The sequence below is a fragment of the Eptesicus fuscus genome, chromosome 11 (genome assembly GCF_027574615.1).
Source record: "Eptesicus fuscus isolate TK198812 chromosome 11, DD_ASM_mEF_20220401, whole genome shotgun sequence".
NCBI lineage: Eukaryota > Metazoa > Chordata > Mammalia > Chiroptera > Vespertilionidae > Eptesicus > Eptesicus fuscus.
In genome coordinates this window covers 62,841,293-62,868,471 of record NC_072483.1, presented here as the reverse complement: position 1 = coordinate 62,868,471, position 27,179 = coordinate 62,841,293, and the positions used below count along the sequence as shown (strand labels likewise).

Here is a 27,179-nt window from a genome sequence, read left to right as displayed (position 1 = left end):
TTTAAAAATTTCTTTATTGATTAAGGTGTTATATATGTGTCCTTATTCCCCCATTACCCCCCTATTCCCCCCACTCATGCCCTCACCCCCCTGTTGTCTGTGTCCATTGGTTAGGCTTATATGCATGCATACAAGTCCTTTGGTTGATCTCTCCCCTTTACCCCCACCCTCCCCTACCTTCCCTCTGAGGTTTGATGGTCTGATCAATGTTTCGCTTCTCTGGATCTATTTTTGTTCATCAGTTTATGTTGTTCATTATATTACATAAATGAGTGAGATCATGTGATATTTATCTTTCTCTGACTGGCTTATTTCACTTAGCATAATGCTCTCCAGTTCCATCCATGCTGTTGCAAATATTAAGAACTTCTTCTTTTTAACCTCAGCGTAGTATTCCATTGTGTAGATGTACCAGTTTTTTAATCCACTTATCTGCTGATGGGCACTTAGGCTATTTCCAAATCTTAGCTATGGTGAATTGTGCTGCTATGAACATAGGGGTGCATGTATCCTTTCTAATTGGTGTTTCTAGTTTTTTGGGATATAGTCCTAGAAGTGGTATTACTGGGTCAAATGGGAGTTTCATGTTTAGTTTTTTGAGAAAACTCCATACTGTTCTCCACAGTGGCTGTACCAGTCTGCATTCCCACCAGCAGTGCACAAGGGTTCCTTTTTCTCTGCATCCTCGCCAGCACTTGTCGTTTGTTGATTTGTTGATGATAGCCATTCTGACAGGTGTGAGATGGTATCTCATTGTCGTTTTGATTTGCACTTCTTGGATGATTAGTGACTTTGAGCATGTTTTCATATGCCTCTTGGCATTCCTTCTGTCCTCTTTCGAAGAGTATCTATTTAGTTCCATAGCCCATTTTTTTGATTGGGTTGTTTATCTTCCTTTTGTTAAGTTGTATGAGTTCCCTGTAAATGTTGGAGATTAGGCCCTTATTGGTGATAACATTGGCAAATATGTTCTCCCATGCAGTGGGCTTTCTTGTTGTTTTGTTGATGGTTTCTTTTTCAGCTCATTTAAAAAAAATATTTTTTATTGATTTCAGAGAGGAAGGTAGAGGGAGAGAGAGATAGAAATGTCAATGATGACAGGGAATCATTGATTGGCTGCTTCCTTCACACCCCCTACTGGGGATCAAGCCTGAAACCTGGGCATGTACCCTTGACTGGAATCAACCCAAGACCCTTCAGTCCACAGGCTGACAGTCTATCCACTGAGCCAAACCAGCTAGGGCCACTTAGCTCATTTAAATCACTCTGAACCTATTTCATAAAACTGTGGGTCAATATTTTAAAAGACATGTAACTAATGAAGAGCTGTGCCAGACTTAACACACTGTATCCCAGTGGGTGATAACGACAAGTGTTAGTTCAATGGAAACAGTCCAGAAAGAGGTTTTTTAAATAATCAACTGGGTTTCATATTTACAGTGAGGCGGGCTCCCCTTGGACAAGAGTATTCATTGATCAGGTGGCCAACAAATGCACCTCAGCACACCATCACCTCGTGTTGGTTCTAAGTGATAACCAACTACAGCAAATAGGAATCTCACAAGAGTAGATTCAGCGAGTCCCACTAGACTGGCAGAAGCTATCTTAGTTCTGTCTGCCAAGTTCATGTGCCCACCTTCCAGCAGGGATAAGCTGAAGGGAAGCCTCAGGAACTGAACCACCACTTCTAGGGCCTTCTCCTGGATGCTCCACTCCCACTCCCCAAAAAGGCCTTGTTTTCCCCTCAGCATTTTCTGTGGATCATCAAGCGGATCGTGTCTCTGAAGTGCTTATTTGTTCTATAAATACTTCATCAGCACCTACACGTGCCCTTGGCCGTGGGATGCAGAGATGAGCAAGTCCTGCTCCCCAGAAAAGAAAACTGCTGATCTAGTGAGTTGAGCCTTGAAAACTCAACCTGACAATGTGGAGAAGGTGGGCTAGGGCCTGGCAGGCAGAGAAAGCAGTGTAGAAGCCCCAGGGGGAATCCCAGAGAGTCGGGTGCCCATCAGCCAAGAGGAGGCCCGAAGGCAACGTGTGGAGGTGCCCATTTCCTCGTGACTCGGTGGGGGAGCTGGGCTGAGGCCAGGAGCTGGCCAGCAAGAGCCCTGTAGGGGCCAAGGGAGCTGCAGCCTTTGATGTAAGAAGCCACGTCCCTGGTGCTGAGAGCCTCCACAGGCCTTGCTGCCCTGGCCGGCCCACTCAGGTAGTCCCCCCATTCCGCACCCCCCGCCCCGCCCCCAGTCTCTGTAGTTCTCAATCACTGGGCTTAGGGAGACGCCCCTCTTTATTGCTGAGGAATCATTATTTAGCCCAAGAACTCAGATTCCTGTTTTGCCCAGTCCAGAACACCCTTTTCTCCTGGACACCTTACCCTTTCCTCCACTTGCACCAGGTAGGCCTGGACCTCAGCTACTCTGGCAGGCCCTTCCCACCTGTAGGTTGGTGGTGGAGAGTAGGCTTTGGAGTAAAAAAGACCAGTCTCCAGATTACAGCCCTGCCACACTCTGGTTGTGTGATCTATGCACTCACCGTACTTGGCCTCTCACCCACCCATTGTCCCTCTGTGCAGATTAGGGCCTTCACACTGCTCCCTGTGCAAGGCTTCTGTGCAGGTTCAATGAGATGCCTGAGATGCTCTTTTTCTGTAGCTGTTAATGGCCGTGTGCCTGGGGTGGGGTGGTGGGCCCTGCTCAATGGGAGTTGCACCTAGCGGCAGTGGGGCCAAGAGCATCTGGAAAGGTGAGCAAAGCATGCTCCAACTTGCAAAACCAAAGCAGCTTGGGTTCCCAGAACATGTGTCTCATCTTCCCTTATCTGTGTGTGTGTACAAACAACTGTGTATTCCAGCACACCCTTGTCTTTTCGAAGAGCTTCATGCCCAAAGCCTAACTTTAAAATCAAAATTGATCCCTCCCAATGTCAGCGGTGACTTTGCTGGCCCCACGGAACTTGTCCTAGGCTACAGAGGCAGCCCTATTGTTGGGCTGGGGTATGAAAGAGACCCCTAGCCTGGGAGCCTAAGCAGAGCAGCAAAGCTGTTGGGGGCTCTGGGGCAGTTCCCCGAGGTGGCTGGGCCTCTGTGCATCTTGGCCACACCTCCTCTGGTCAGCGGTTCCAATTCCAGTTGGGCAGCAGCTAGAAGTGGAGAAAGGCATGTGTGTCAACACCGTGGCAGAGCCAGCAAGCCCTAATTGCCCAGCTCTGCAAGGCTGTGAAACTGCCACCTGGTTCTGCTTAGGGGGAGTTTTCTGCCATGAGCAAGCCCGGCACTGCCGCGTTCAGGCCTGCCGTGTGCCTCCCTGAGCAGAGCGCTGAACCTCGGGAAGGGAGCGAGGCTTCTCTTTACGCTGACAAAGGGCTTTCTGCCTGTCAACCGGCTCCCCAGCAAGCCCCCACCCCCTGCCTACCGCAGCCACTGGGCCTCCCTTTGGCAGGGCCTAAGGGCCCGTGCTCAGGAGGCCTAGCCTCTGGAGACTTCCTTTTGAGCTAGAAAAACAAGCAGCTGAACCATGCCTTGCTGTAGCTGGGCCCCGCCTGCCGAACCTATAGGAAGGCCTGGAGTGGGTTCAGCCTCACAGAAGAGGAAACCTGGCTCCAGCCTCACCCACAGGGCCTGTTATGTCTGGCTCCAGAGGCCTTCTCCTCTGGGGTTTTCCATGCCTGTGAACTAGGCCCCATTCATTTCCCTGTGGTTTCATGGGAATGTCCAAAACGCTCAGCAGGTTGCAGCGAGCCCAGGAGGAGAGGGGTCAGCAAGAGGCCCAAGCTCTGACGTGTGGGCGGCCCTGGGGCTGCAGCACCCTCCACTCAGTAGCTTGAAGTGGGGTGCCCAGTCGGCTGTGGGTGGGCGCCCATCAGTCAGTCTGCTAAATTTCCTCTGGTGGGCTCCCCACCCACCCTGGCCTACTCTGCTTGCAGCTCCCTCTCTCCTGGCCTCCGCTTTCCAGCTCCCAGGCCACCAGCTCCACCCTGGCCTGGCCTAGGAGAGAACTGCAGCAGAGAGCTTCAGTTTCCCAGCCCAGCACTCTCACTCTAGTGCTCCTTGGCCACTGCCTCCCATCAGACCCCAGCACCGGGCCCTTCCAGTTTTCCGCCACACTACACTCAATTTAGGGCTGCAGGAGAGCAGCAGGTCCCCCATGAGGGTGGCCACTGCCTCCACCCCTGCGGGCAGCTCAGTCATGGAGAAGGGGCATTGCTCAGGTACAAAGCTCTTGTGAGAGGCACAGCTGCCTTCAGGGCTGGCTGCTGCAGAGCCTAGGAGCTCCCTGGCCCACTGTGAGGATGTGCCCAAGTGGGGAAGATCGACTCTTCAGAAGAAATGAATTTGAGACTGGCTAGAAGCAATTCGTATCAGATGTTCCAGTTAGCAATTTTCACCAAGAGCTAATTGAACAATCTCTGTGAGTGGCCTGATTCCATTTGCATGAGACTCCCACGGAGTTGTGACAAGTGCCCTGGTGGCTGAGGGCAGAAGAAGCTCTTCTAGCCTCTCACTTGGTTTTGGTCTTTGAAAAATTGATGCATTTTCAGGTTTGGGCAACAGCCATGCCACTGCCCTGGCTGCCTGGCTCCTGGTTGTTTCCAAAGCCACTTTCTGAGTGTTCTGAGTGTGGAAGGGGTGGGGCGAGTTTCTCATCTGGTTTAGCTGGTAAAATGGATCTGGAAACATAACATCCTCGGAGGCCCTGCCTCTCTTGCCAGGCAGTGTGGAGAGGGTAAGTGCAGAGGAGCAGTGAGCCCAAGTTCGAAGGCCCTTAACCAGCAGGCTGGGGAGCTCAGCCTGCCTGCCAACACCACCCAGGGGTGGGGAGAGTCCTGCTGCCGGCAGGCACCAGCTTCCTCGCTATCTAGATGGGCCAAGTGCTAAGGGAGGGGACAGCAGCCTGCTGGGCTGTGGTCAGCTCAGCGCTGACCTCGATCTGGACCATGCCTCCAATGCCACAGTCCAGGGGCAAAGTGCCCCCCACCAAGGTCTGCCCGGAGAGGCTGCCCTTCCTTGGACAGCCCTTTCCTCCTCGAATGCCGGCGGGTCACATACTCAACCTCAGGTCTTTCTCACAGTAGCTCCTTTGCCTCTGAAAGCACATTCAGATCTTTTAAATATTTAAAACAGCAATCAGAAAACATTACAGAGAAAACACTTTAACTCTAGTTTCTTTCACCAATAAATGTATTGAGAATTGTCCACTCTTAACAGCCTCCCTCACTCTTCAGTCTCTGGTTTTCTGAATCAACTTCCCTACCCTACCGCCATTGAGACCCCAAGCTCCTACTTGCCAAATCCAGTGGCCTCTCCAGCCTCTTCCTCTTCACCACAGAGCCAGCACTGTGGGCAAACTGCCCAGCTCCACCTTATGCCCTCCTCTCATCCATTTCCTTCTCGGCCACCTCATCACCCTTCAAGCACCCTCCTTCTTACCCCTCTGTGCCCATGACAAGGTGACACTTGTGTCCACTCTGAGAGCCTCACCTTGTATGTATCTCTAGACTCTGGCACAACCTGCCCTTTCTTGCTGCCTCTGGATTCTTGCCAGCCCTCGGACTCTCCAGCTTCCATTCTAATGGCATGTGGCCTCTGGTCCCCGTGTCCCACCATTGCTGGTTCTTCTCCTTCATGTCCATCCCTCATCCTCAACTCCCCAGGCCCCTCAGTGAAGTCCCAGCCCCCCACTGCACAGCCCTCCTCCTTGATGCCTTATTCACCAAACATGCCTTTTTTTACACCTTCATCCCTTTGTGTAAAGTGTTTCCCTCCTTCTTGCCATCTCTTGGAATTGATCTTGCATTTCTAGACATATCTCCTCACAGGGCTGGGGCTTCAGGAGGGCAGGCCAAGGCTCTCTGGTGGCAGCGGGGCCTCAAAGTCACACAGCCCTGTTCGTGAATCCCAGCTGCTCTCAGGGAGAAGTGGGATGTGGGGCGGCCATCTCCTTCTTTTTTTGTATCTACACTGAGAGGGATTAAAAATGCCTCCCAGGGCTGCAGGAACGTTTCATGGGCTGCACTCACATGTGGTGCTTACTGGGTGTCTCGTCCATCTCTCGCTGACCCAACCCACAGCAGCTGCCCAGAAAGATTTGAGGATGAATAAGAGTACAAACAGGAACAAATGAATGGCTCTAGTTGGGAGGTGTAGCACTCCGGCTTGTCATAAGTGCACATGGTGCTCTGTGGACTGAGGGAGGGAAAGAACAGGAGCAGGCTGTGCTCTCTGGCCTGGTTTGGGGATGATCTCAGTGAAGCTCTTAGGCAGAGCTTTAAATTAATGACACCCTCTGGCAGCAATGTAAGGAGTCAAAAGTAAACATGGGAAGATTGTATGCCCGAAGAGAAAGGAGCATGGTGGCAGGGACCTAACCCTCAACTCCTGAACGTGCCCCATCCTGTGAATCCTTCATTCTCCGCAGGTTTATTGAGTAGCTACACTGTGCCAGGCCTTGTACTGGGACCGGGGAGGCAGCATTGGAGTGAGGGTGAGGGGGTGGGGGAGATACAGCCCATGGTCAGTGATGTGGGCTCAGTGCCGAGATGGGATATAAATGGGTGCCCAGGGAGCACATAGAGTGGGTACCTCATGCTGCCCCTCCAGAGGAAGGGACATCTAAGACAAAGAGATGGGAGAAGAGTAGTCTAGGATTCTAGGCTAAGGGAACAGCAGTGCAAAGGGACAGAAGAAACAGCCCAGAATTCAGTATGGTTGAAGTGTGTGTGTGGGGGGGGGGGAGTAGGGGGGGGGAGTATGGAGGAGGGGGGAGGGGAAAGAGGTGATCTGGCACATGACACAAAGCTTTGTAAACTTTATTTTAGGAGGAGGTGGAACTAACTGGAGGGCAGTAGTAGCTCCTGAAGGGCTTCAGGCAAGAGAGGAAAGTGACCAGATTTGCCCTCGAGAAAGAATACACCACTTTGGGTTCGAAAAAGGAAACAAAGCAGGCATAACTAGAAGTAGGGAGGTCAGCCCTGGCGGGTGTGGCTCAGTGGATAGAGTGTTTGGGTTTGATTCTGGTCAAGGACACGTATCTCAGTTGTAGGCTTCATCCCTGGCCCTGGTTGGGGCTCATGCAAGAGGCAATCAATCAATGTCTCTCTCATCGATGTTTCTATATATCTCTCTCCCTCTCCCTTCCTCGCTGAAATCAATAAAATATATTTTTTTTTAAAGAAAAAGAAAAAAATAATAGGCCAGTTGGTAAGAGATGGAGGCCTGAACTTGGGGTGACATTGTGGTGAGAGCACAGCAGAGGCCTCTGGGCATCTTGCCATGGGCTGCCAAATCCTGGGGTTGGGGCCACTGGGGTCAGTTACATCCACAGTATGCATAACAATAATGTAATAATTAAGGCTAGGCACTTATATATTGCATCCCCATTTTTCAGGTAAATAAATTGAGATTCAGAGAGGGTAAGAAACTTAACTGAAATCACACAACTATTGAGCAGCAGAGCTGGGATTGAAGACAAGCTGCTGAGCTAATAACCACTAGCCTCCCTGCCTCTCCAGGTGGCTTGGCCTGAGCAAGGAAGAAAGTAGTGTCAGGAGAGGTCAAGAGCAGGAGTCTCACCATAGGACACCCCCCAACCAGAGGGCCTTCTGTGGCCACAGACACAAAACAAAGCCACTGCCTTCCAGATGAGCAGAGGGACACTCAGTCCAGTTCCTTGACAGTCAAGGATAGACAGCCTTCTTCTGAAAGGTAGTGTTTTAGCCCAGTTCTCATTTACTAGTAGCCACTGCCTGATCCCTGCCAGGTGGAGCGGCCTTTCCCAAACAGGTTCAGTCATCACTGAGCAGCAAATGCTGCACCCAGGAGCTCCTCCTCATAAAGTCACAATTCACATTAGCGTCCTAAAGGCGAAGGGATGTCCTATAATATTGTCAAACAGAATAACCTCCAGCACTTCATATGTGTTTATTCTTTAATCCTCACTTGTTCTTATTGGTTTTATTTTTATTTTTATTTTTTTAAATATATATTTTATTGATTTTTTACAGAGAGGAAGAGAGAGGGATAGAGAGTTAGAAACATCGATGAGAGAGAAACATCGATCAGCTGCCTCTTGCACACCCCCTACTGGGGATGCCCGCAACCAAGGTACATGCCCTTGACCGGAATCGAACCTAGAGTCCGCAGGCCAACGCTCTATCCAGAGCCAAACCGGTTTCGGCTCTTATTGGTTTTAGAGAGAGAGGAATGGAAAGACAGAGAGATCAATGTGAGAGAGAAACATTGATCGGTTGCCTCCCGTACATGCCCCGACCAGGCATGTGCCCTGACTGGTAATCAAACTGGCAACCTTTTGGTGCATGGGACAAGGCCCAACCAACTGAACTACCTGGCCAGGCTATACTTTATTCTTTAAGTGACAGTAACACCTTTTGGGAAATACCATTCTAGACCAGAGTCGTCCTTGCTGTGGGAAGAGTGTGTGTACTTGTGTGTAGGTTGCTTGCAGTCTTACCTGCCATCTGCTATAGCAGGTGAGGGACTCTGACACCTCTGGGCTTGCTCAGCTCCTCCCTGGAATGAGTAGCCTCTCACCTGTCCTCTGCCTCGCCCTCCAGCACCTGGAGGCCCAGAGCACAGGTAGATGGGATGCTGCAAGTGTTTGCCTGGCCCACAGTTGGCCATGCAGTTGTCTATCACAGCAGAGCCCGCCCCAGACCTCCAGAGTGGTAGACCCCCAGTGGCACTGGCTCCAGATGCTCAGCAGATGCCAGGCCTGGGACTAAGGCCTCATCTCCGAGGGCTTGGCTTGCTGTTCTGGAAGGTGATGCTGGCTGGCGGCCATTCCTGAGCCCCTATTTAGAGCAGTTGTCAGGCAGTTGCTGAGTTCCAGCTTACCCTTCCCCCTTCCCCCCCCCAGCAAGACTGGGTGATCTCATGCCTGTGCCATGGGAGGTGGGATGGGAGGGGGAGGGGTTATGATCAGGGCAGCATGCAAGGCTCCATCTCCATTGGGGTTCCCAGACCCCAGTGTGTGCAGTTCGCTCTCAGAGGTGTGTCCTAACCACCCAGAACAGCTCGGGACATCATCTAAGGCCTGGCTGTGGGCCTGTGAATACAGCACTGCTGTCCCCAAAAGAGGAAAGAGAGGGGGTGTTGCTGATGGGGTCAGCTGTCAGAGCTCCTCTTGTGATCACCCTGCTGTTCGCTTTCCCTGACTGAGTGCAGCCTTCAGCCCCAGAGCTGGCTTTGGTGAAGGAAAAACACTGAATGGGAGCCCAGAGACCCTGGACCTTGGGCAGCTTATAAACAGACGCCCTTTCCTGCTCAGAAGTTCCTGGGTTCTAAGATGCTCCTGCCACGTCCCAGGTCCTGTGGGAGGGAGATGTTGGGGGCCCCCTGCCGGTCCTTCTAGGGAACTGACCCGTGGGGGACCTGTGACACTCTCCCTGGCCAGCCCAGTTCTTCCTCCTGTGGTGCCTGCCAGGTTTTGACAGTGAATCCTGAACTCTGGAATCTGGTTGCTGGCGCTTGGCTTTTCCTTGGCCTTTCTGTTTCTGCACTCCTTGGGGACCCAGTTTCGTCTGTGCTGCACCCCTCCCCGCCATCCCAGGGCTTGATCACCAGGGCTCTCCAGGCCTCGCTCCTGCTTTCTCATGCTCACTCGTTGGCAGGTTCTCCTTATCCTCCCTCTCCCACCTGCTGGTATAAGAAGAATTTTAAGGACAGGTTGTGGGGAAATGGTCCATGCAGCTGTGCTAAAACACTAATGAGCCATGGTGGCACTAAGGGAACTGGGCTTATTACTGCACAGCCTCCCAGTTTGGTGACATTGACATTTTTCTGGGATGAATGCTTGATATCAGTGAAATAATTTAGATGGGATTCCACAGTCTGCCCTCCTAACTCCTGCCACTCTGTTGCAAGGGAGGGGCCGAGACACTCAAAGAGAATCGGAGCCCCCCAAAGGCACCAAGGCCCTGTCCAAGGTTGGCCTCTGAATCCAAAGCTTCACCTAACTTTGCTCTCAAGGTCAATAAGAGCACACTTGTTTTTCTCTCACCAGCCTCAGGTGACTCACAGCATGTACTGGGGGTCCAGAGAGGACAAGGAGTGGGGTCACTGGAAAAGCAGCTTGACTGGGGTCTGTTGTCACTGTCTGGGGCTTTGGACATTGGCCCTCCCCTCCCCTTCCTTTCTCTCCTATTCTCCTTACCTAAAGACCTTGAGAAGTAAGGCAGGGCCCTAGCTGGTTTGCTCAATGGATAGAGCATCATCCTGCAGACTGATGTCCAGGGTTAGATTCTTGTCAAAAGCACATGCCCGGCTCAGTCCCCAGTAGGGGGCGTGCAGGAGGCAGCCAATAGATGATTCTCTCCTATCTTTTATGTTCCTATCTCTCTCCCTCTCCCTTCCTCTCTGAAATCAATAAAAATGTATTTTTAAAAAAAGAAGAAGAGAAGTAAGGCAAGAACTGGGAACAGGAGCTTGGCTCTGCCTGGGGAGGCTGCCCAAACATTCAGTTCCTTGGACCCAGGAGGGGAGAGCCCAGTGAGGGGACTGGCTGAAGGCGCCCCAGCTCAGCCCTGCTACTTTGCCCTACAGCCCTGCTGTGGGGACATGCTGCCCCCTGCTGGCCATGCTGGCAAAATGCAACCCAGTGTCTTCACCCTAGCCTGCTGTTAGGCTGGAGACGGGATTCCAAACCTACAACTATTCTCTGACTGCATGGGAAGACAAGCCTAGCCCTCCCTAGCACACAGCAATGTTTGTTGAATGAACAAACGAGTGAATGAATATATGTATCTGAAGAATTTAGGAGGTGATGGCCTGCAGTGTCTGACCAAGAGAAGACAATAAATCAGACATTTATTGAGCAGGAATTGAGACTCCTCTTGGGTTGACAAAATCCCAATAAGAAAACCAAATATGAAGTGTTAGATGATGTTAGACTGTGACACAGGTGACCGTAGAGCAGCCTGGACCTTTAGGGAAGGCATGGCAAGGATGAGGAAGGGGGACAGATGGCAGGGATGAAAATCACAGGGCACTCGGAGACACCCAGGCTGGCCACTTGGCATGGAGGGCAGGGAGAGAGGAAAGCACTCCCTGTGTCTTGAGGCACAGGATTGGCCCTAAAATATGTATTATTCCAGCGTGAAGAGGTGCTGTTTATTATTATTCCTTTTCTACATTTGAGAAAAAGGAGGGTCAGAAAAGGACCGTGACTTGTTCAGGGTCCTACAGCAAGAGCATGTGAGCCCCGGCAGGGTAGCTCAGTTGGTTAGAGCATCGTCCTAATATGCCAAGGTTGTTGGTTCAATCCCCGGTCAGGGCACATACAAGAATTAACCAATGAATGCATAAATAAGTGGAACAACAAATTGATGTCTCTTTCTCAAAAAAAAAAAAAAAAAAAAAAAAAGCATGTGAAACCAGGTCAAGATTTCATCTGAGGAGATTATTTTTGGTGGTTGGGTTCAGGTGCTTGAACTCAAGGGTTTTTCCACAGGGAGTAATGTGCTCAAGGACAGATGGAGGGGGGAGGGGAAGGATCAGGATGGCCACTTTAAAGGCTGTTAGGGCATCCCAGTGAATGAAGAAACTCCCATTCCCTTCACTGGCTTCCTGTATGGCACATGGGCTAGCAGAGGCCCAAGCCTGCGTCCTATACCCAAGTTGTAATCCTGCCCCACAGTGCGCTGGCCCAAAGCAGTCCCTGTAGAGGAGGGGCTAGGGGTGTAGGACTTATAGAGAGGGCTTCTGAGAGAGACAGATGTGCTGTTGGGACAGCTTAATAGACCAGAGCCCAACTTCTGCTGAAGCAGGTTCAGTCTGGGGGGAAGAGGGGTGTCACACACTCAGGCTCCCCCTCCGCCTGGCCTGCTCCTGTCATTGGCTATTTTCCTTCCTTCCTTCCTTCCTTCCTTCCTTCCTTCCTTCCTTCCTTCCTTTTCCTTCCTTCCTTCCTTCCCCTTCCCTCCCTCCCTCTCCTTCCCTCCTTCTCTCCTTCTCTCCCTCCCTCCCCTCCTTCCTTCCTTTCCTTACCAAAAGATACTTTTCCCATTGATTTTTAGAGAGAATGGAAAGGAAGGAGGGGAGAGAGAGAGAAACATTGATGTGAAAGAGACACGCTCATTGATTGTCTCATGCACCCCAACCAGGGCCAGGGATTGAACTTGCAACCAAGGTGTGAGGTACGTGCCCTTGACTGAGAATGGGACCTGCAAACTTTTGGGGTTCCACTGGCTAGCACTCTAACCACTGAGCAACCCAGCCAGGGATTTTTTTTTTTTTAATTTTTATTTTGAGAGTACATTTGTTAAAGCTGGGGACAGTGAAACAAGAAGAGCTTAGCATAAAAGAAGCAACAGAAGAAAGCTTAGGTGGGCTGCTTTGGCTTTCTAGAAATGTTGTAGGAAAGAGATGAGCCATGGTGGGGGCTGCTATCAGCTCACTGGAAAGTCAGAGAAATGGGGGCCTTGGAGATAGGTTCAGGGGTTTAGCCTGGGATGAGCTGCCGCAGCTCATTGCTCCCTTGGTTGCAAATCTCATGGGGAGCCTTAAAATTTAGGAGATGCACGCCTGAGAGTGAAGAAAGGCATGGGCATGCTCCCAGGAAAGATAGCACACCTGGCTGCTTTTCTTTCCAAGAGCTTGGTCAGGTGACAAGGCTATCTAACCCTGCAGCACTACCCAGAAAGGGGAAGTTCATGCTGGGCCGCCAGCTACTACCCGGCCTGCCCCTGCCGGAGCTTCCTTCCTGAGCTCTCTGCCTTGGTGGGAGAAGCACAGGTGGACGTGCAACCTGGAGTTCAGATTAAAGGCAGGGGAGAGTCTTTCCTATTCTGGGCAAGACTTTCCCCACTCAGGGCACCCTGGCCACCATGGCACCAGGACATGCCTGAGCCCCCTTCTCAGAGGCCTCAGCTCTTGTGCACCACCCGTATGATCCGTGGGAGCCCCAGGTGGGGGGGCACCATGTAGGCTGCCTCAGATTAGGGGTGGGGGTGCTGACCTCAGGCCTCTGTGATCCAGCTTCCCACTTTGCCTGACTCTTCAATACTGGCACACTCCCTCCTCCTCCAACAGTCCTCTTTCTTCCCCTGGGCCCTTGCTGAGGTATCTATTCGTACTTATTGTTGATCCTGATTACTTTAAAGTGAAGCAGAACTAGAGTGTTAACTCCTAAGAGGTTGACTGGGGTTTAACCCTTTGCACTCGCTTGCTTTTTTCTCGATTCCTTTATTCTAATGCTAACCATGTCGAGTCACACTCGACATCCGAGTGCAAAAGGTTAAACACCCCAACAGCACCTTTGCCTTGTCCCAGGATGTTTGAGGTCACTCTTGCTGTCTTGAGGACTCTCCCGTTCATCCTCAGAAACCCTCATTTCCCCAGGGAGAGGGGGAGCCCTCTGGGTTCTTGGGGCACATTGTTTTCTTACAGAGATCTTCTCTGAGCACCTTCTGTGGGTCAGACAGGTTGCCAAGCCCCGGGGTGAAGCAGAGAATGGGACAGACCCCATGCCTGCTCTCCAGGAGCCCCATGTAGTAAGGCAGATAGTGCCCAAGCTGACACTGCAAAAGAGTCTTATGGACTGATTAGTGCAGTGAGGGGTGTGAGCAGGGGTGAGAGAGAAAGCAACTTGAGGAACAAAGTAGATTGGATGGGGGGAGGGCATCTCTAGGCTGAGACTGAGGGTGCAAGAGGGCCAGCTAGCAGAGAGCCTGGGACAGAAAGAATGAGCATGGCCCCTGACCGGTTCCTCCCCCTGCAGGCTCGTGGAGGAGTTCATGCTCTTGGCCAATATGGCAGTGGCCCACAAAATCTACCGCGCCTTCCCCGAGAGGGCGCTGCTGCGCCGGCACCCCCCACCCCAAACCAAGATGCTCAATGACCTGGAGGAATTCTGTGACCAGATGGGGCTGCCCATGGACTTCACCTCCTCTGGGGCCCTCAATGTGAGTGCTGGGGGCTGGGAAGTTGGGGGAGGCAGGTAGAGGCCCTGTTTGGGGGGAAGAGGGTGTTGTGGGTGCAGCAGCCTCTGCATTCCACCAGGGTTCGTTCCTCTTCACCCAAGGACCGTGCTTCCCACCAGGACGGGCTAGGGAAGTCACTTGAGGTTCAGCCATGGCAGGGGTCCTGTAGCCAGGCATGGGCTTGGCTTGGCCCAGAGGCCTTCAGTGGGTGTTGGGTCATTGGAAGCCATAGCATGCCTTTTATGGTAAGTGGTGTCAGGTATTCCCTGCCTCGAGCTAAGCCTCAAGGAGCTCAGGACTCCAGTGCCCAGATCTGACCCCACTGGAGAGAGACTATTTCCACCTGTGCCCAAGCCTAGGGTGTGTGCAGAGGTATCTTGGGTCAGATAGCTGGAAACAGTCTGTCCAGGCCAGCCAACTACCAGTGAAAGGACTGACCTCCGAGCTGTTGCCTGTGAGGCAAGCCCACTGTGGGACACAGGCTGGGGGCTACTGGCCCCTGTGCCCCACCCATGGCCATCTGAGTAGGGTTGGGCCCCTCAACTGACCCTCCCTCCCTGAAGCTGCCTCTCAGATGCTCTGCGGGTGTCAGGGGTCCCAGACTCTCTCCCCAAGTCTGACTGCATATCACATGGGTTTGCTTCTAGAAAAGTCTGACCGAAATATTTGGAGATGACAAGTACTCACTGGCCCGGAAGGAGGTGCTCACCAGCATGTGCTCCCGGCCCATGCAGGTAAGGAGGGGCCTGTCCCCCATCCTCCCCTTCTCCCAGGAGCATCCATGACTTCTGCACATGCAGAGGACTTGAATGGAAGCGTGGTGAAGATGTCCCCAGGCAACACCTGGGACAGGTGGGTCTGGAGCTGAGCCTGATCTGCCTCCAGCCCAGTCTTGCCTGCTTCATCTGCTCAAGGACAGCTTGACTGGACCTGCTCGAGGGCCCAGTTTGAGCCCTGCTGACCCTTTGTGTGGCCTCTGGGGCTCTGTTCCCTGGCACAGGACAGGGTGTCACCACAGGGCCTGCACCGAGCCTTCAGTGCCAATCCTCAGAGACCAGACCAGGTTGGGGAAGGGAATGGGGATGGTCAGCACTCATGACCAGATGGGGACCCTGGAGGGGGGAGAGTGTTTCCCAAAGCAGCCTGTACAGGGGAGTGGTCCTCAGCCCCCACTGCAACTTGTGGACCCCAGGGAGAGAAGTCTCCCTCTCACCAGCCAGGAGAAGAGAGGTCAGACTGTGGGCCTGTGTCTGCAGGCAGGATGATGGGCTGGCAGCCTCTCAGTCCTCTAAGGCTGAGCTTCAACCCCTGCAAGCCCGAGCATCTTGGGAAGGAGCCAGCCCAGTGGACTGTCAGGCCAGCAGGAGCTGTAGATGCTGATGGGGCTAGCTCTGGGCTGAAGCCCTTCTGGGGGGCAGTGACAAACCATTTTTCAGGGGCTTGGCCACTCAGCACTATTCATTCTTTTCACAAGAACCATATCGCCCCATCTGGCCACAGGTGACTTATTTTCTGGCATCTTATAGCTCTGCCAAGGACAGAGCTGTCAGGGCCTGTTTAGGTCTAGCTGCCCTTAGCCTGCTCCACACTAAGCACCTTAAAGCCCACATTGCGGGGGTTGGGGGGGTGGGGGGGGGCAGTGTACCTATGGCCAATGGACTCAACACTACTCTGCCCTCTAATTGCCCATAGGTCATAAGAACTGCCCCCTGGCTGTGCCATGCAGGGCCAGTGAGGCCCCCATTCCCTGACCCTAGAGCCATCCATATCCAAAGTCAAACCAGCCCTGGAGCTCCATGAAAAGGAGCTCTTTCCTGAGTCACTCAGAGTCTGAAAAAGACTGGCCTTTCCTGCCAATGACCTCAGAGGCCTTCCTCTGCCTTGGGATCTGATGGCAGGGAGTGACCAGACAGTCTGGAGTCCCTTTCTCCCAACCCTAAAAACTGTGGTGGGGTGGGGGACCGGGCAGGGGAGCAGCAGTGAGCATGAAAGTCCTGAGTGAACTGCTGAAACAGGACACAAGGGCTGTCCCAAGGAGGGCTGGTCACTGTGGGAAAGCTACGGTCCCCACCCATCCCACCCTGCCAAGAGACACCTTTGCCAGCCAGGAAGGGAGCCACGGCCTTCTGTCCTCTTCACCCCAGCTCATCTGGGGAACTGGGCCACCTCTGAGAACAAACTGGCTCAGAGTGGAGGCAGCTCCCACCTCCCCCTGTGACTTGCCCCAGACATAACCCAGGACCCAGCAGGAGCTGGAAAAGAAGCCGAATTGGGGAGCTGAGCAGGTCACCACCAGCTGTGCCCTGGGTTCCAGGGCCCTGTACAGAGGAACCGGGGCCGGCTGACCATTTGGCTGAGTAAGCGCACGGAAGGGTGTGAGGTGAGAGAGCGTGGCAAGCAGCCCGTGAGCGAGCAAGTGAACACACAGGGTGTGACTTTGGCTCCAGTGAGGAACCTGCTCATTGGCTCCCAGGCAGCAGCACATCCTTGTTTCCCAGCCCTGAGAGCTCAGGAAGCAGGGCCAGGGCTCCCAGGACCACAGGACTATTCCAGCCTGGGGCTATTTGCGGAGCCCCAGAGCAGTGCCTATCCCTTCCTATACCCCAGTCATAATCCCTGCCCTGCCCAAGGGCCTTTTGAACTCAGACCTGGGTCTTGGCCCCAGGACAGATTATCAGGGACAAGAAGGGCTGACGCTGGCGAACTTTTGCCTCCCTTGGCTGGCACAAGGTGGAGTGTTGGGGACAAGGGGTAAGGAGCCCCTGACCTAGCTCTGCCCAGCTTAGCCAAGCTCTAAGACCGCCCATCCCCCCAGATGGCGCTGTACTTCTGCTCGGGGATGCTGCGGGACCGGGAGCAGTTCCGGCACTATGCCCTCAACGTGCCACTCTACACACACTTTACCTCGCCCATCCGCCGCTTTGCAGACGTCATGGTGCACCGTCTCCTGGCCGCTACACTCGGTAAGAGGCGCAGTTCGGGAATGCAGGCCTGTGCCCAGCTACTGGCTGCCCACCCCCTAAAGTGGGTGCCCAGAGGCCACACTGCTATGACTATGGAAGCTCCAGCATCAGGGACTCTAGACCTGAAACTCTCCCTCTGGGTGTCCCTATAGGGGAAGCCACATTAGGGCTCATTAGAAACCCAAACAAAGGCTGCCCCATCGTTGTCAGTCTCTGGAGCTGGGCAGCAGGTGGCCTTCGCTCTGCATGGGCCTCCCAGGCCCCACCTTGCCTGGTCCCAGGGTACCATACTACCCATCACCCAGCCATGGCTGTGCACATAGAGTACCGCAACCCCCTCCTCAATAGCAGGCCCCCAACCACCCTCTCTCCAGGCTACAGGGAGCTGCCAGATATGGAACCCAGTGTCCTGCAGAAGCAGGCCGACCACTGCAATGACCGCCGCATGGCATCCAAGCGTGTGCATGAGCTCAGCACCAGCCTCTTTTTTGCCATCTTGGTCAAGGTGAGGCCACCCTCCTGACACCCCCTCCCCTTCCATCTGCCCCACCTCCCCTCCCGGCAGCTACTCACAAAGGCCCTGGAGGATCCCAGGGGCCTTCAGCAGCCAGGGTGGGCCCTGGGGGGATGCCACCCTGGCCAAGCCTTGGCTGGAGCCCTGCCCTGCCCTGCAGGAGAGTGGCCCCTTAGAGTCGGAAGCTATGGTGCTGGGCGTCCTGAACCAAGCCTTCGATGTGCTGGTACTACGCTACGGGGTGCACAAGCGCATCTACTGCAATGTGAGTATGTGGGGGGCATCCAGGCCACAGTTAGGGACCTTCTGGGGAGGCAGAGGCCAACTACAGGGTGCAGACACCCATCAACTGTGAAATAAGTACGGGGGCTGTGCGGTTCCCCCTCAGACACCAAGCTGCATCCACTAAGCACACACTGTTTTCCCCTGCCTGTCCCATTCCCTTCGCTGGGGTCTTTTTCATATTTTCCTAGTATCTGGGGGGAGAGGGGGTCCTGGCCCAGGGACAGCCCTTAGTGGACATATAAGCATGGAGGATGGGAGCACAGGCGAGGACCCTGCTGTCCCTGTCCTCACTGGGGATCCAAGCTGTGGTGATGACTGCACTGCACCCTCGCTCGGATGTGGGCTATGCTGTCACACGAAGGCAGAGGGTATGGGGCCCCTGACCTTGGTCCCCTCTCAGACCCAGCACCAAGCCCACCCATAGGCCCTGCCAAGATAGCCAACTGTGCTCTCTGGGATGGGGGATCCAGGCCAGGGGTCGGGCTTGGTCTTCTTCTCTAAGGTCCCAGAAAACAGGTCCCTCCATAACCAGTACAGGATGGCAGGGTATACAGCCTTTGTGAGATTTTGTATAGGAACATGGGAGAAGAAAAGACCAGAACGAATGGTCCATTGCCACTCTGAAAGTGATGCCCCTAAACTAAAGGAAGAGACCAGCCTTTGCTCCGATGGCTATTTATTCCAGGCTCTTGGTGCCTGTCTAAGGCCACCTGACGGAGCTGTTTCAGCCTACCTTGTGGTTAACATCCAAAACACTTAGGGATATGCAGAGCCCAGCACATAGTGTAGAATAAACATAATATTAACATGGAGTAAAACAGAAGAGACAGAACAGAGGCCAGCTGGAACCAATCAGTGTTCTGGTCTTTAAGTCCTGACATTGAGCAGGACAGTTTAGGTCTAGATCATCTCTGCAGACAACCCAGCCCTCAGTCTGTGCTAACATGCAGCGCCAGCAGAGGGCAGCAGCCCTCCAGCCTCAGGTGCTTGGTCCACTTCGGGCCCAGGTCCTGATGAGCCTGGACAAACCCACCACTTCCCCGGAATAACACACAGAGCCTAGGTACTGGCCTTGTCCCGCCCCAGTCAAAGATGGTCAGGCAGGGCCTCCCTGAAGCTGCCCAGAGGTGAGGATGAGGATGGTACCCCCAGAACGTCAAGCAGCCAGCTGCTGGGTGGGGGTCAGGGCAGGGAGTTCCCTTGAGGTCAGTCAGGGCTTTGTAGGGTCAATGGTTAGGGGGCTGCATCCAGGCCCAGGGCCTGAGATCCAGCTGTGTGCACCCCCAGGCCCTGCCCCTGCGGTCCCACCACTTCCGGAGGGTGGGCAAGAAGCCGGTGCTGACGCTTGTCTGGGATCCTGAGGACATGGAGCAGGAACCAGTGCAGCAGGTCAGAACCCAGGGCTGGCGCCGCTTTCCCAGAGCACCACTGTGGCCCCGGCCCCCGCCCCCTCCCCTGCACCCAGGCTCCCGGTGGTGGGCACCAGTTCACCCACATCCCCTCCTAGCTTTCTGGTACCACCTTCCTCCCTTGGGGACACCCTCTGTGAGGAGAGGCAGAGATAGGGGGAGGTTCTGCCTGTCTCTTTAATACAGGGCCTTTAAAGTTTTGAGAATCTGATGAAAGCTATGCACCTCCTGCCCAAGAAATTCTGTATAACAGTTTTTACCTAAACATGCTCCCGAGGCCAGCCCAGACCCCACCGTCTCCCTACACCGAGTGCTCACTGTGTGCCAGGGCCCCAGGGCCTCAGTATTTGAGTGGGCTCAGCTCTCAGACTGGCAACAGAGGCCTAAAGAGGCAGAGCCAGTGGTCCCAGGCACCCCGCTGGACAGATAGTGGCAGAGCTGGACTTGGTCCGTGGGTCCCTGACCCTCCTGTCCTGTGGGCAGCCCCTTGAGACCCACCCGTGTCACTGCCCGACTCTGCTGTGCTGCAGGTCATCACCATCTTCAGCCTGGTGGAGGTGGTGCTGCGGGCAGAGGCTGCCGCCCTCAAGTACAGCGCCATCCTGAAGCGGCCGGGCACCGAGGACCTCTTGGGCCAGCAGGACAAGGAGGAGTGTGACAGTGACCATGACCATGAGCAGGAGGACTGAAGCCACCACCCTACCTGCCTACCCCACCCACTGGCTTTTAGGAATAGGACCTTTTGACACCAAAGGGGATTTTTAATTTGGTTTTTAACATCTCAGGGTTTTGTTTTTATTTTTTCATTCTATTTTACTTTTGCAGCTCAGTTTTTAAATGAACTGGAGGGAAGAGGGTGGGGCTGGATGGGCCAGTGCTTATCAGAGCCGAGTGGTACCGCCCTCCTGGGAGGCCAGCCCCCCTTCTGCCAGGCCACCCACTGCCTTCCCCTGCCCAGGAAACGGGGTTTTCAGCAAATCAGTGTCATGGAATAAAATCAGGTGTGAAGTGCAGCCTGGTGTATGACGCACGGCTGGGAGGCCAGGATGGCAGGGTGCCCCTTGGGCCCAGGACCAGGGACCTGGCTCAGGCTCCACCCATCACAGCTAAGCTGGGTCACCACTCTCTGGAACCTTCCTGTCAGTTCCAGGATGATTCACAGAGCTGGCCACCTGGCAGATTGATGCCAGCGCCTCGTTCTGGCTGATTAGAAATGTCATTAGTATGCAAGGCGGCAAGCTCACCCATCCCTGTTGCGGATGGCTATGTCCATCCCTGCCCCCACCACTTCCTCTCTGCCTGCCAGACCCCAGATGGGGCATTGGTTCTGTAACACCCCTTCCCCCTCTTCCCAGGCTAGAGCTCTGGCCCTGTTTCTATCCCTTGGTGCAAGCCAGTACTTCAGCACCTTCAGTCCCAATCTTGCACCCTGGCAGCATCAAGGGAGCCTGGAACAAAGTGAGGGCTGGGCCTGTGGGACATGAGAGGGGCCCTCAAACTGGCCTTCCCAACCAGGGAGCAGAAATGGGCTCCTGGTGGCCCAGCCTGGCCTAGTCACCTGTCGGCATCCTGACATCCACGGATGCCACCCACCATCTTCAGGGACGCAGGGACAGAGATGGCAGGCCCCTGGGCAGCACTCTGTCCCCAGCAGCCTGGCCACAGCCCCTGCTCCTTCCCCACCAAACTAGGGAACCACAGGTTGGCTTCCCCAGTAGCTGCCAGAAACTAGAGAGAACCAAAGCCGGTGACCAAGGGCCCAGCTTCACCGCGCTGTTTCCTGGGGGGTAGTATTAACAAGCTCGTTTGGTCTAGTTATAGTGAATGTTCTTCAAAGGAAAACTCAACGCAGTACCTTTAGGAGGGCCTCGCAGGGACTGGGCATGGCTGCTGTAGTCTGTCACAGTGGGCTGTGGTTCATTGTCCACCCAGCACTGGGCTGGGTGCCAGAGGGGACAAAGGACACGTGTCTGTCCCTGCCCCCTGTTCCTTTCTCTCCTCCTCTAACATCTCAGTCAGCCTTCAGTCTGTCCATCCTGCCACTCAGAGCTGCCCCAGGGGCCACCATCCCCTTTCTGCTCCTGTCCCCAGAGGCTTCTAGAACCAAGTATGTGGAAGAGAAGAGGTGGGCGTCTGGTGGTTTGGTATTTGGATGAGGAGGTTTCTGGGTGCTTCCCTAGCCTGGGTGGCCTAACAGTGAGAGCCCAGGGTGAGGTCCTGTCCCCAGCCCCTCAACTGCCCCACCCTCTGAGGAGGAGCAGCCCTCCTCTCTGCTGTTGTCCCCCAGGGCCTCCCATAGAGCCTGGGAGCGGAGGGCAGAGCAGCGCCCCAGGGGGTAGTGCCCCTCCGGGAAGCAGTGGGTCAGAGCTGGGGCTCCCAGGAGGGCAGCATGGGCCCAGGCCACCAGACATCCCTCCATACGCCGCAGCCCTTCCAGGCCCATGAGGAGTAGCCAGGTTGGTCAGCGAGGAAGATGTTTGCTGGCCAGGCCTTGAAATCCCTAGAATCACAAGGGCCATAGCAGCCCCATCCACCACCACCCCATTTGACAGGAGTGGAAACTGCCCCCAGAATGGATTCAGGTGACATAGCAAGACTGCCCAGCCAGGACCAAGTCTCAGGCATCTGCCCTCCACCACACCCACTGCCTGGGCCCAATATCTGCATGTGTGGGACCATGTCCATGGGTCCAAAAAGGAAGACAACCCCTTCTGTTGCCCCATGCTCGGGGGACTGTTGACAAAGGTGGGTGATGAGACCCAAAACCTCATCAAAAAGGAAGACTCGCAAAATAAAATACAAATGGAAAAAAAAAGATAACAAGGAAGACTTGTTTGCTTCTTAACAGCCCATGGCACAGAGCAAGGCTCTTTTCCCAGTCTCCATGGGTGAGGGAGGCAGACTCAAAAAAATCACCACATAGCGAGGTTCTAGCCAAGTTCCAAGTCTGGGTGGCATATTCCCAACCATAATGGAATAGCTCCCAGAAAAAGATGGCAAAGGAACTGAGGCTTGAAGGTAGGCTCCTTTGATGGGAGCCGTGAAGGACTGAGGTCACTAGGACCAGAGTGCCCAGGGGCGTGCAAGGTGATGCTGGAGAGGCAGGAGCAGGTGGGTCACCTCGAACCTCTGCTGCCAGAGTTTGCACCCTCCTCTGGGCAGTGCAGAGCCCTTGAAGGTTTTCATCAGGGTGTGACACAATTTGACCTCTGTTCCTTCCTTCATTTATTCAACAACAGTGAGTGTCCACAATGTGCCAGTGTTCTCAGAGAGCTGAGGGTCAGGAGGGGGTGTCCCATTTCTAGTGTGGCAGGTGGCAGTGATGGCACAAAAGGTAAAGCAGGGAAGGGAGGCCATGTGTGGACAGAAGCCTTGGAGCACCTGGTGGCTATTTGCAGGCACAGACCCTGAGGCAGGAGTGTGGTGGTCAGTGGAGGGGCGCGAGGGCAGAGCACTGGGCTGGAATGAGCTGGAAGAGCCCGGGAGCTGAGGCAGACTCACCTAGGCTTTTCAGATGGTCGTGAGGATTTTCCTAGGATTTGAGCAAAGGAGGTACACAAGCCACCGCCTCCCCGCCCTCCAAGCTGCGTGCTGAGAATAGAACCTGGGGTTCTGTATGGAGGCTGCGGCCAAGATCCCTGCAGGGATGGAGGGGAGGGGTGGTTGGGTTGAGAAGCTGGGGGCCACAGTGACAGGATTTACGAAGGAATAGATGTGGAAATGACAGCAGAGGTCTAAAGTGCAGGGGAGCACCTGTGCTCTGGCCAGGGAGTGGGTGCTAAAACGACAGGGGCAGGGAAGAAGTAGGACAGAGTGAAGGGCAGAGGCTGGACTCGTGGGGACAGGGAGCTCAAAGAGGTGGCAGAGAGGGGTTAGGAGAGTGCAGACAGCCCAGCAAGTGAGCAAGCAGGTCCTCGTTCGTGATCAGGCCGAGGTAAGGACACACCTGAGTGTCTGTCTGCAGATAAATGGGGAAAAGATGTAGTACATATATAAAATGGAATGTTATTCAGGCTTGCAAAAGGACATCTGCCCTGGCCAGTGTGGCTCAGTTGGTTGGGCATTGTGCCCAATTGGTCGTCTGTTCGATTCCCAGTCAGGGCACATGCCCGAGTTGCAGGCTCAATCCCAGTAGGGGGCATGCAGGAGGCAGCTGGTGGGTGTTTCTCTCTCACTTCCATGTTTCTCTCTCTCTCCTTTCCTCTCTGTAATCAATAAAAACATACTTTTTTTTAATGCCGAAACCGGTTTGGCTCAGTGGATAGAGCGTCGGTCTGCGGACTGAAAGGTCCCAGGTTCGATTCCGGTCAAGGGCATGTATGTTGGTTGCGGGCACATCCCCGATGGGGGGGTGTGCAGGAGGCAGCTGATCGATGTTACTCTCTCATCGATGTTTCTAGCTCTCTATCCCTCTCCCTTCCTCTCTGTAAAAAATCAATAAAATGTATTTTAAAAAATTAAAAAAAAAATAAAAACATACTTTAAAAATAAACATAAAAGACATCCTGCCATTTATGATAGCATGGATGAACTAGAGGATATTATACTGAGTGATGTAAGCCAAGCACAGAAAGACAAATACTGTGTGTTCTCATATGTGGTGTCTAAAGTACAAGCAGAGAATAGAATGGTGGTTCCCAGGGCGGGAAGGAGGGAAAGAATTAGGAGATGCAGGTCAAAGGTTTCGGTGAGAAAATGAATGAGTTCTGGAGACCTAATGTACAGCATGGGATATAGGTAACAATACTATGTTGTACATTTGAAATTTGCTAAGAGGGTAGATCTTTTTTTTTAATAATTTAAAAAATTTTTTATAGATTGAATTTTAGAGAAATTGATTTGTTCCACTTATTTATGCATTCATTGGTTGATTCTTTTTTTGTGTGCTTTTAGAGAGAGAGAGGGAGAGGGAGAGAGAGCAACATCGATGAGAGATGTTTCTCCTGCCTCCTGTACACCCCCTCCTGGGGATTGAGCCCGTAACCCGGGCATGTGTCCTGACAGGAATCCATCTGGTGACTTCTTGGTAGATGGGGTGACACTCAATCCATTGAACCACACCGGCTGGGCCATTGGTTGATTCTTGTATGTGCCCTGACCAGGGATCAAACCTGCAACCTTGGCATATTGGAAAGACACTTTAACCAACTGAGCTACCCAACCATGGGAAAGAGGGTAGATCATAAATGTTCTTACCACGAAGAGAAAATGGTGACTATGAGGTAGGTAATGGGAATGTTGATCAACTTGATTATGGTGGTCATTTCACAGTGTATACATGTATCAAAACATCAAGTTGTACACCTTAAATATGTACAATCCCTATTTGTCAATTATGCCTCAGTGGAGCTGCTAACTTCATTAATTGGAAGTGGAATCTATGTTTCCTCCCTTGAATCTGGACAGGCCCTATAGCTGCTAACAGGCAGAAATGTGCAAAGTGACAACGGGCCAGTTTCTAAGCCCATAAGAAGCCGGCAGCCCTGGCTGGTTTGGCTGAGTGGGTAGAGCGTCGGCCTGCGGACTGAAGGGTCCCAGGTTCAATTCCGGTCAAGGGCACATGCCTGGGTTGCAGGCTCAATCCCCAGTAGGGGTTGTGCAGGAGGCAGCTAATCAATGATTCTACCTCTCCCTTCCTCTCTGAAATCAATAAAATATTTTTTTTAAAAAAAAGAAAGAAACTGGTAGCTTCTTCCCGTCTCTCGGAATCCAGCTGCCATGTTGTTCAGAAGCTAAAGCCGCCTGTGGAGAAGCCAGCCCACAGGGAGAGGAGCCAGTTATCATCCATGTGACAGCTGCTTCAGGGAGGGGATCCCCAGCTGAGACCTCGCAGATACACCAAGGTTGTGTGTTTGATCCTGGGTCAGGGCACATACAAGAAACAACCAATGAATGCATAAATAAGTGGAATAACACATCTCTCCTTTCCCCTCCCTCTCTAAAATAAATAAAAATGTTAAAGGCATTAAAATAAAGTAATTAAAATAAATAATAAGTAATTGCTTCTCGGTCTTTTGGCTAAGATTAAGTGTAGTACCTGTTCCTATCAGTTTAATATCTGATACATCCTCTATCTGAGGACAATATATTAAATGAGAAAAAAAATGAACAAGTATGTGATTTGAAAACTGGTAAATATCAAATTAAAAAGCCAAGGGAAAGATGACTGCCTCTGAGATGGGAAAACGCAGGGGGAGGGGCGCTGCTGTTTTTGTTTTGTTGAAACAAACATGGATGACCTAGTTTATACTTTACGCACATGTATAACTCCAATAAGAAAACTTAAAAAAAATGTTTTTCCTTAGCAAGAATGGATCTACAATGGGTTTGAAAGGCTTCCTGTACAGTCAGCAATGGGTGCATCAAACTCCATTATTCCAGTAAATAAGATAAAGTTTTTGCTGACAAGCAGCCTGATAGTCCCACTCAGTTAAAATGCTGCCTAAGGTTTTCAGCTTGAACACTCGGGTGGTCGTCTTGGCTGTGAGGAGTCCTGGTTGCCTCAGTGGAGACCCAGGGACTGTGTCTATTGTGTCTGAGTCAAGACCAGGGTGTGCAGGGTGCGGGGCTGGCTCCTGGGCAGCTGCCAGCCTGGAGGCAGCAGCCTGGCCAGGAAGGGCAGGACTGCAGACAAGGCTCCTGGCCCTGCTGGGGCAGCTCCACCAAGGGCTGTGCCACAGGCCCTGCCGGGCAAGCACCACTGAGGCCACCTTCCAGGATCAGGCCCCAGATGTCAGGGGGACTGGAGTTGGAGCGGTGCTGAAGCAAATGGAAGATTGGAGTCTGGCGAGTGGGAGGAGGAGGGCTGATGCCTTTGATGACCACAAACGAGAGTCCGGAGATGGGAGAGGGTTTATTTAACACTTGGAATGAAAAGTTTGAATTTGCACATAACTGAGTTAGGTTATGAATTTAAAAACTTTTGCAATATAATTTCTCTGAGCCTTCTCTGTATGGGTTTTATGGTGGGGTTGTATATATATATTTTTTAATTAACATAGAGACTCGAAAGGAAAAAAACCTTTACCCTTAAGGTTCTTTCAGCTGGTCTAATCATCAAATAGGCATGAGACAGATTAACAAGAGAACCTGACCAAACTTCATACATACATATGTATGGGAACCCCACATCCATGAGAGTCAGAGACCCACACGCACCAGAGGTCTAGGGGGAACTTGACATTCTGGGGGAGGGATGAAGTAAGGCGCCTCCGGGGCTTCCCTGGGTGGCTGCAGGATTAGAAGAGCAGATGCTTAGTAAATAGAAGCTGGCCCCGCCATAGGTGGGTCAAAAAGAGATCATAGCTATCATCTCTCTTAATTCAAGTTCTAGGCAAGGGAGGGGCAGAAATTTCTCTTGAGCCTGAAGCTAAAATTGCCCTTAGCTCAGAACAGCCCACCTGCCACAGAAGCACAGCTTGGTGTGACTAGCTCAGGGGCTCTGTCACCGTGATGCCATTTGGGACTGTGGTTTTTCTCTTTCACTTCCAGGTTCTGGCTGGTGTAATAATCAAATTCACATGAGACAGGTTAGCAGCAGAAAACAGATTAACATTTAATAACATGTATTCCACTTGTAGACATGGGAGAGACCCAGAGTAACTCTCCCAAAGAGTGGAAGCCACACCTTAAATATCATCTTCAGCTAAAGACAAAAAAAGATGTAGGGTGCGGGGAGTCAGGCCTGGAAGGTGACCCGGAGAAGCACAGCAAACGGGAGTCAGGCTGTTAGGCAGGTTTAAGTGTCTGCTTCCTCCATTGATAAGTTTCTAGGAATTTAGATGCTAGCTCTTTCAGTGAGGAAAATAGCCTTAAAACTACAGGTTGCCCACCCTGGCTGGGTAGCTCATGTGGTTAGAGCTTCACTCCAATACACCAAAGTTGTGAGTTCCATCTTCGGTCAGGACACATACAAGAAGCAACCAATGCATGCATGAATGAATGGAACAAATTCGCTCTCTCTCTCTTTCTCTTTCTCTCTCTCTCTCTCTCCAATCAATCAACATTTTTCAAGAATTACCCAGCCTAATCAATATCCCCAAAGAGGCATATTTTGGGATGGCAAACTCTGCTGCC

The 27,179-nt window shown here is 52.8% G+C and overlaps 1 protein-coding gene and 1 pseudogene across 2 annotated transcripts in view; both read left to right on the top strand.

Annotated features, from left to right (window-relative positions):
* DIS3L2 (DIS3 like 3'-5' exoribonuclease 2) overlaps positions 1-20,116 on the top strand; it is a 330,696-nt gene extending 310,580 nt beyond the window's left edge. For both annotated transcript variants that reach the window (XM_028140542.2, XM_054722868.1), the window contains exons 17-23: positions 13,731-13,914; positions 14,580-14,666; positions 16,748-16,895; positions 17,270-17,400; positions 17,570-17,674; positions 18,982-19,083; positions 19,634-20,116. In XM_028140542.2, the coding sequence (XP_027996343.2) occupies positions 13,731-13,914; positions 14,580-14,666; positions 16,748-16,895; positions 17,270-17,400; positions 17,570-17,674; positions 18,982-19,083; positions 19,634-19,792 (916 nt within the window). In that variant the 3' untranslated portion in view covers positions 19,793-20,116. The remainder of the gene's footprint in view (positions 1-13,730; positions 13,915-14,579; positions 14,667-16,747; positions 16,896-17,269; positions 17,401-17,569; positions 17,675-18,981; positions 19,084-19,633) is intronic.
* A 4,985-nt stretch (positions 20,117-25,101) lies between these two features.
* On the top strand, positions 25,102-25,209 carry LOC114230509 (U2 spliceosomal RNA; annotated as a pseudogene).
* The last annotated feature ends 1,970 nt before the right edge of the window (positions 25,210-27,179 follow it).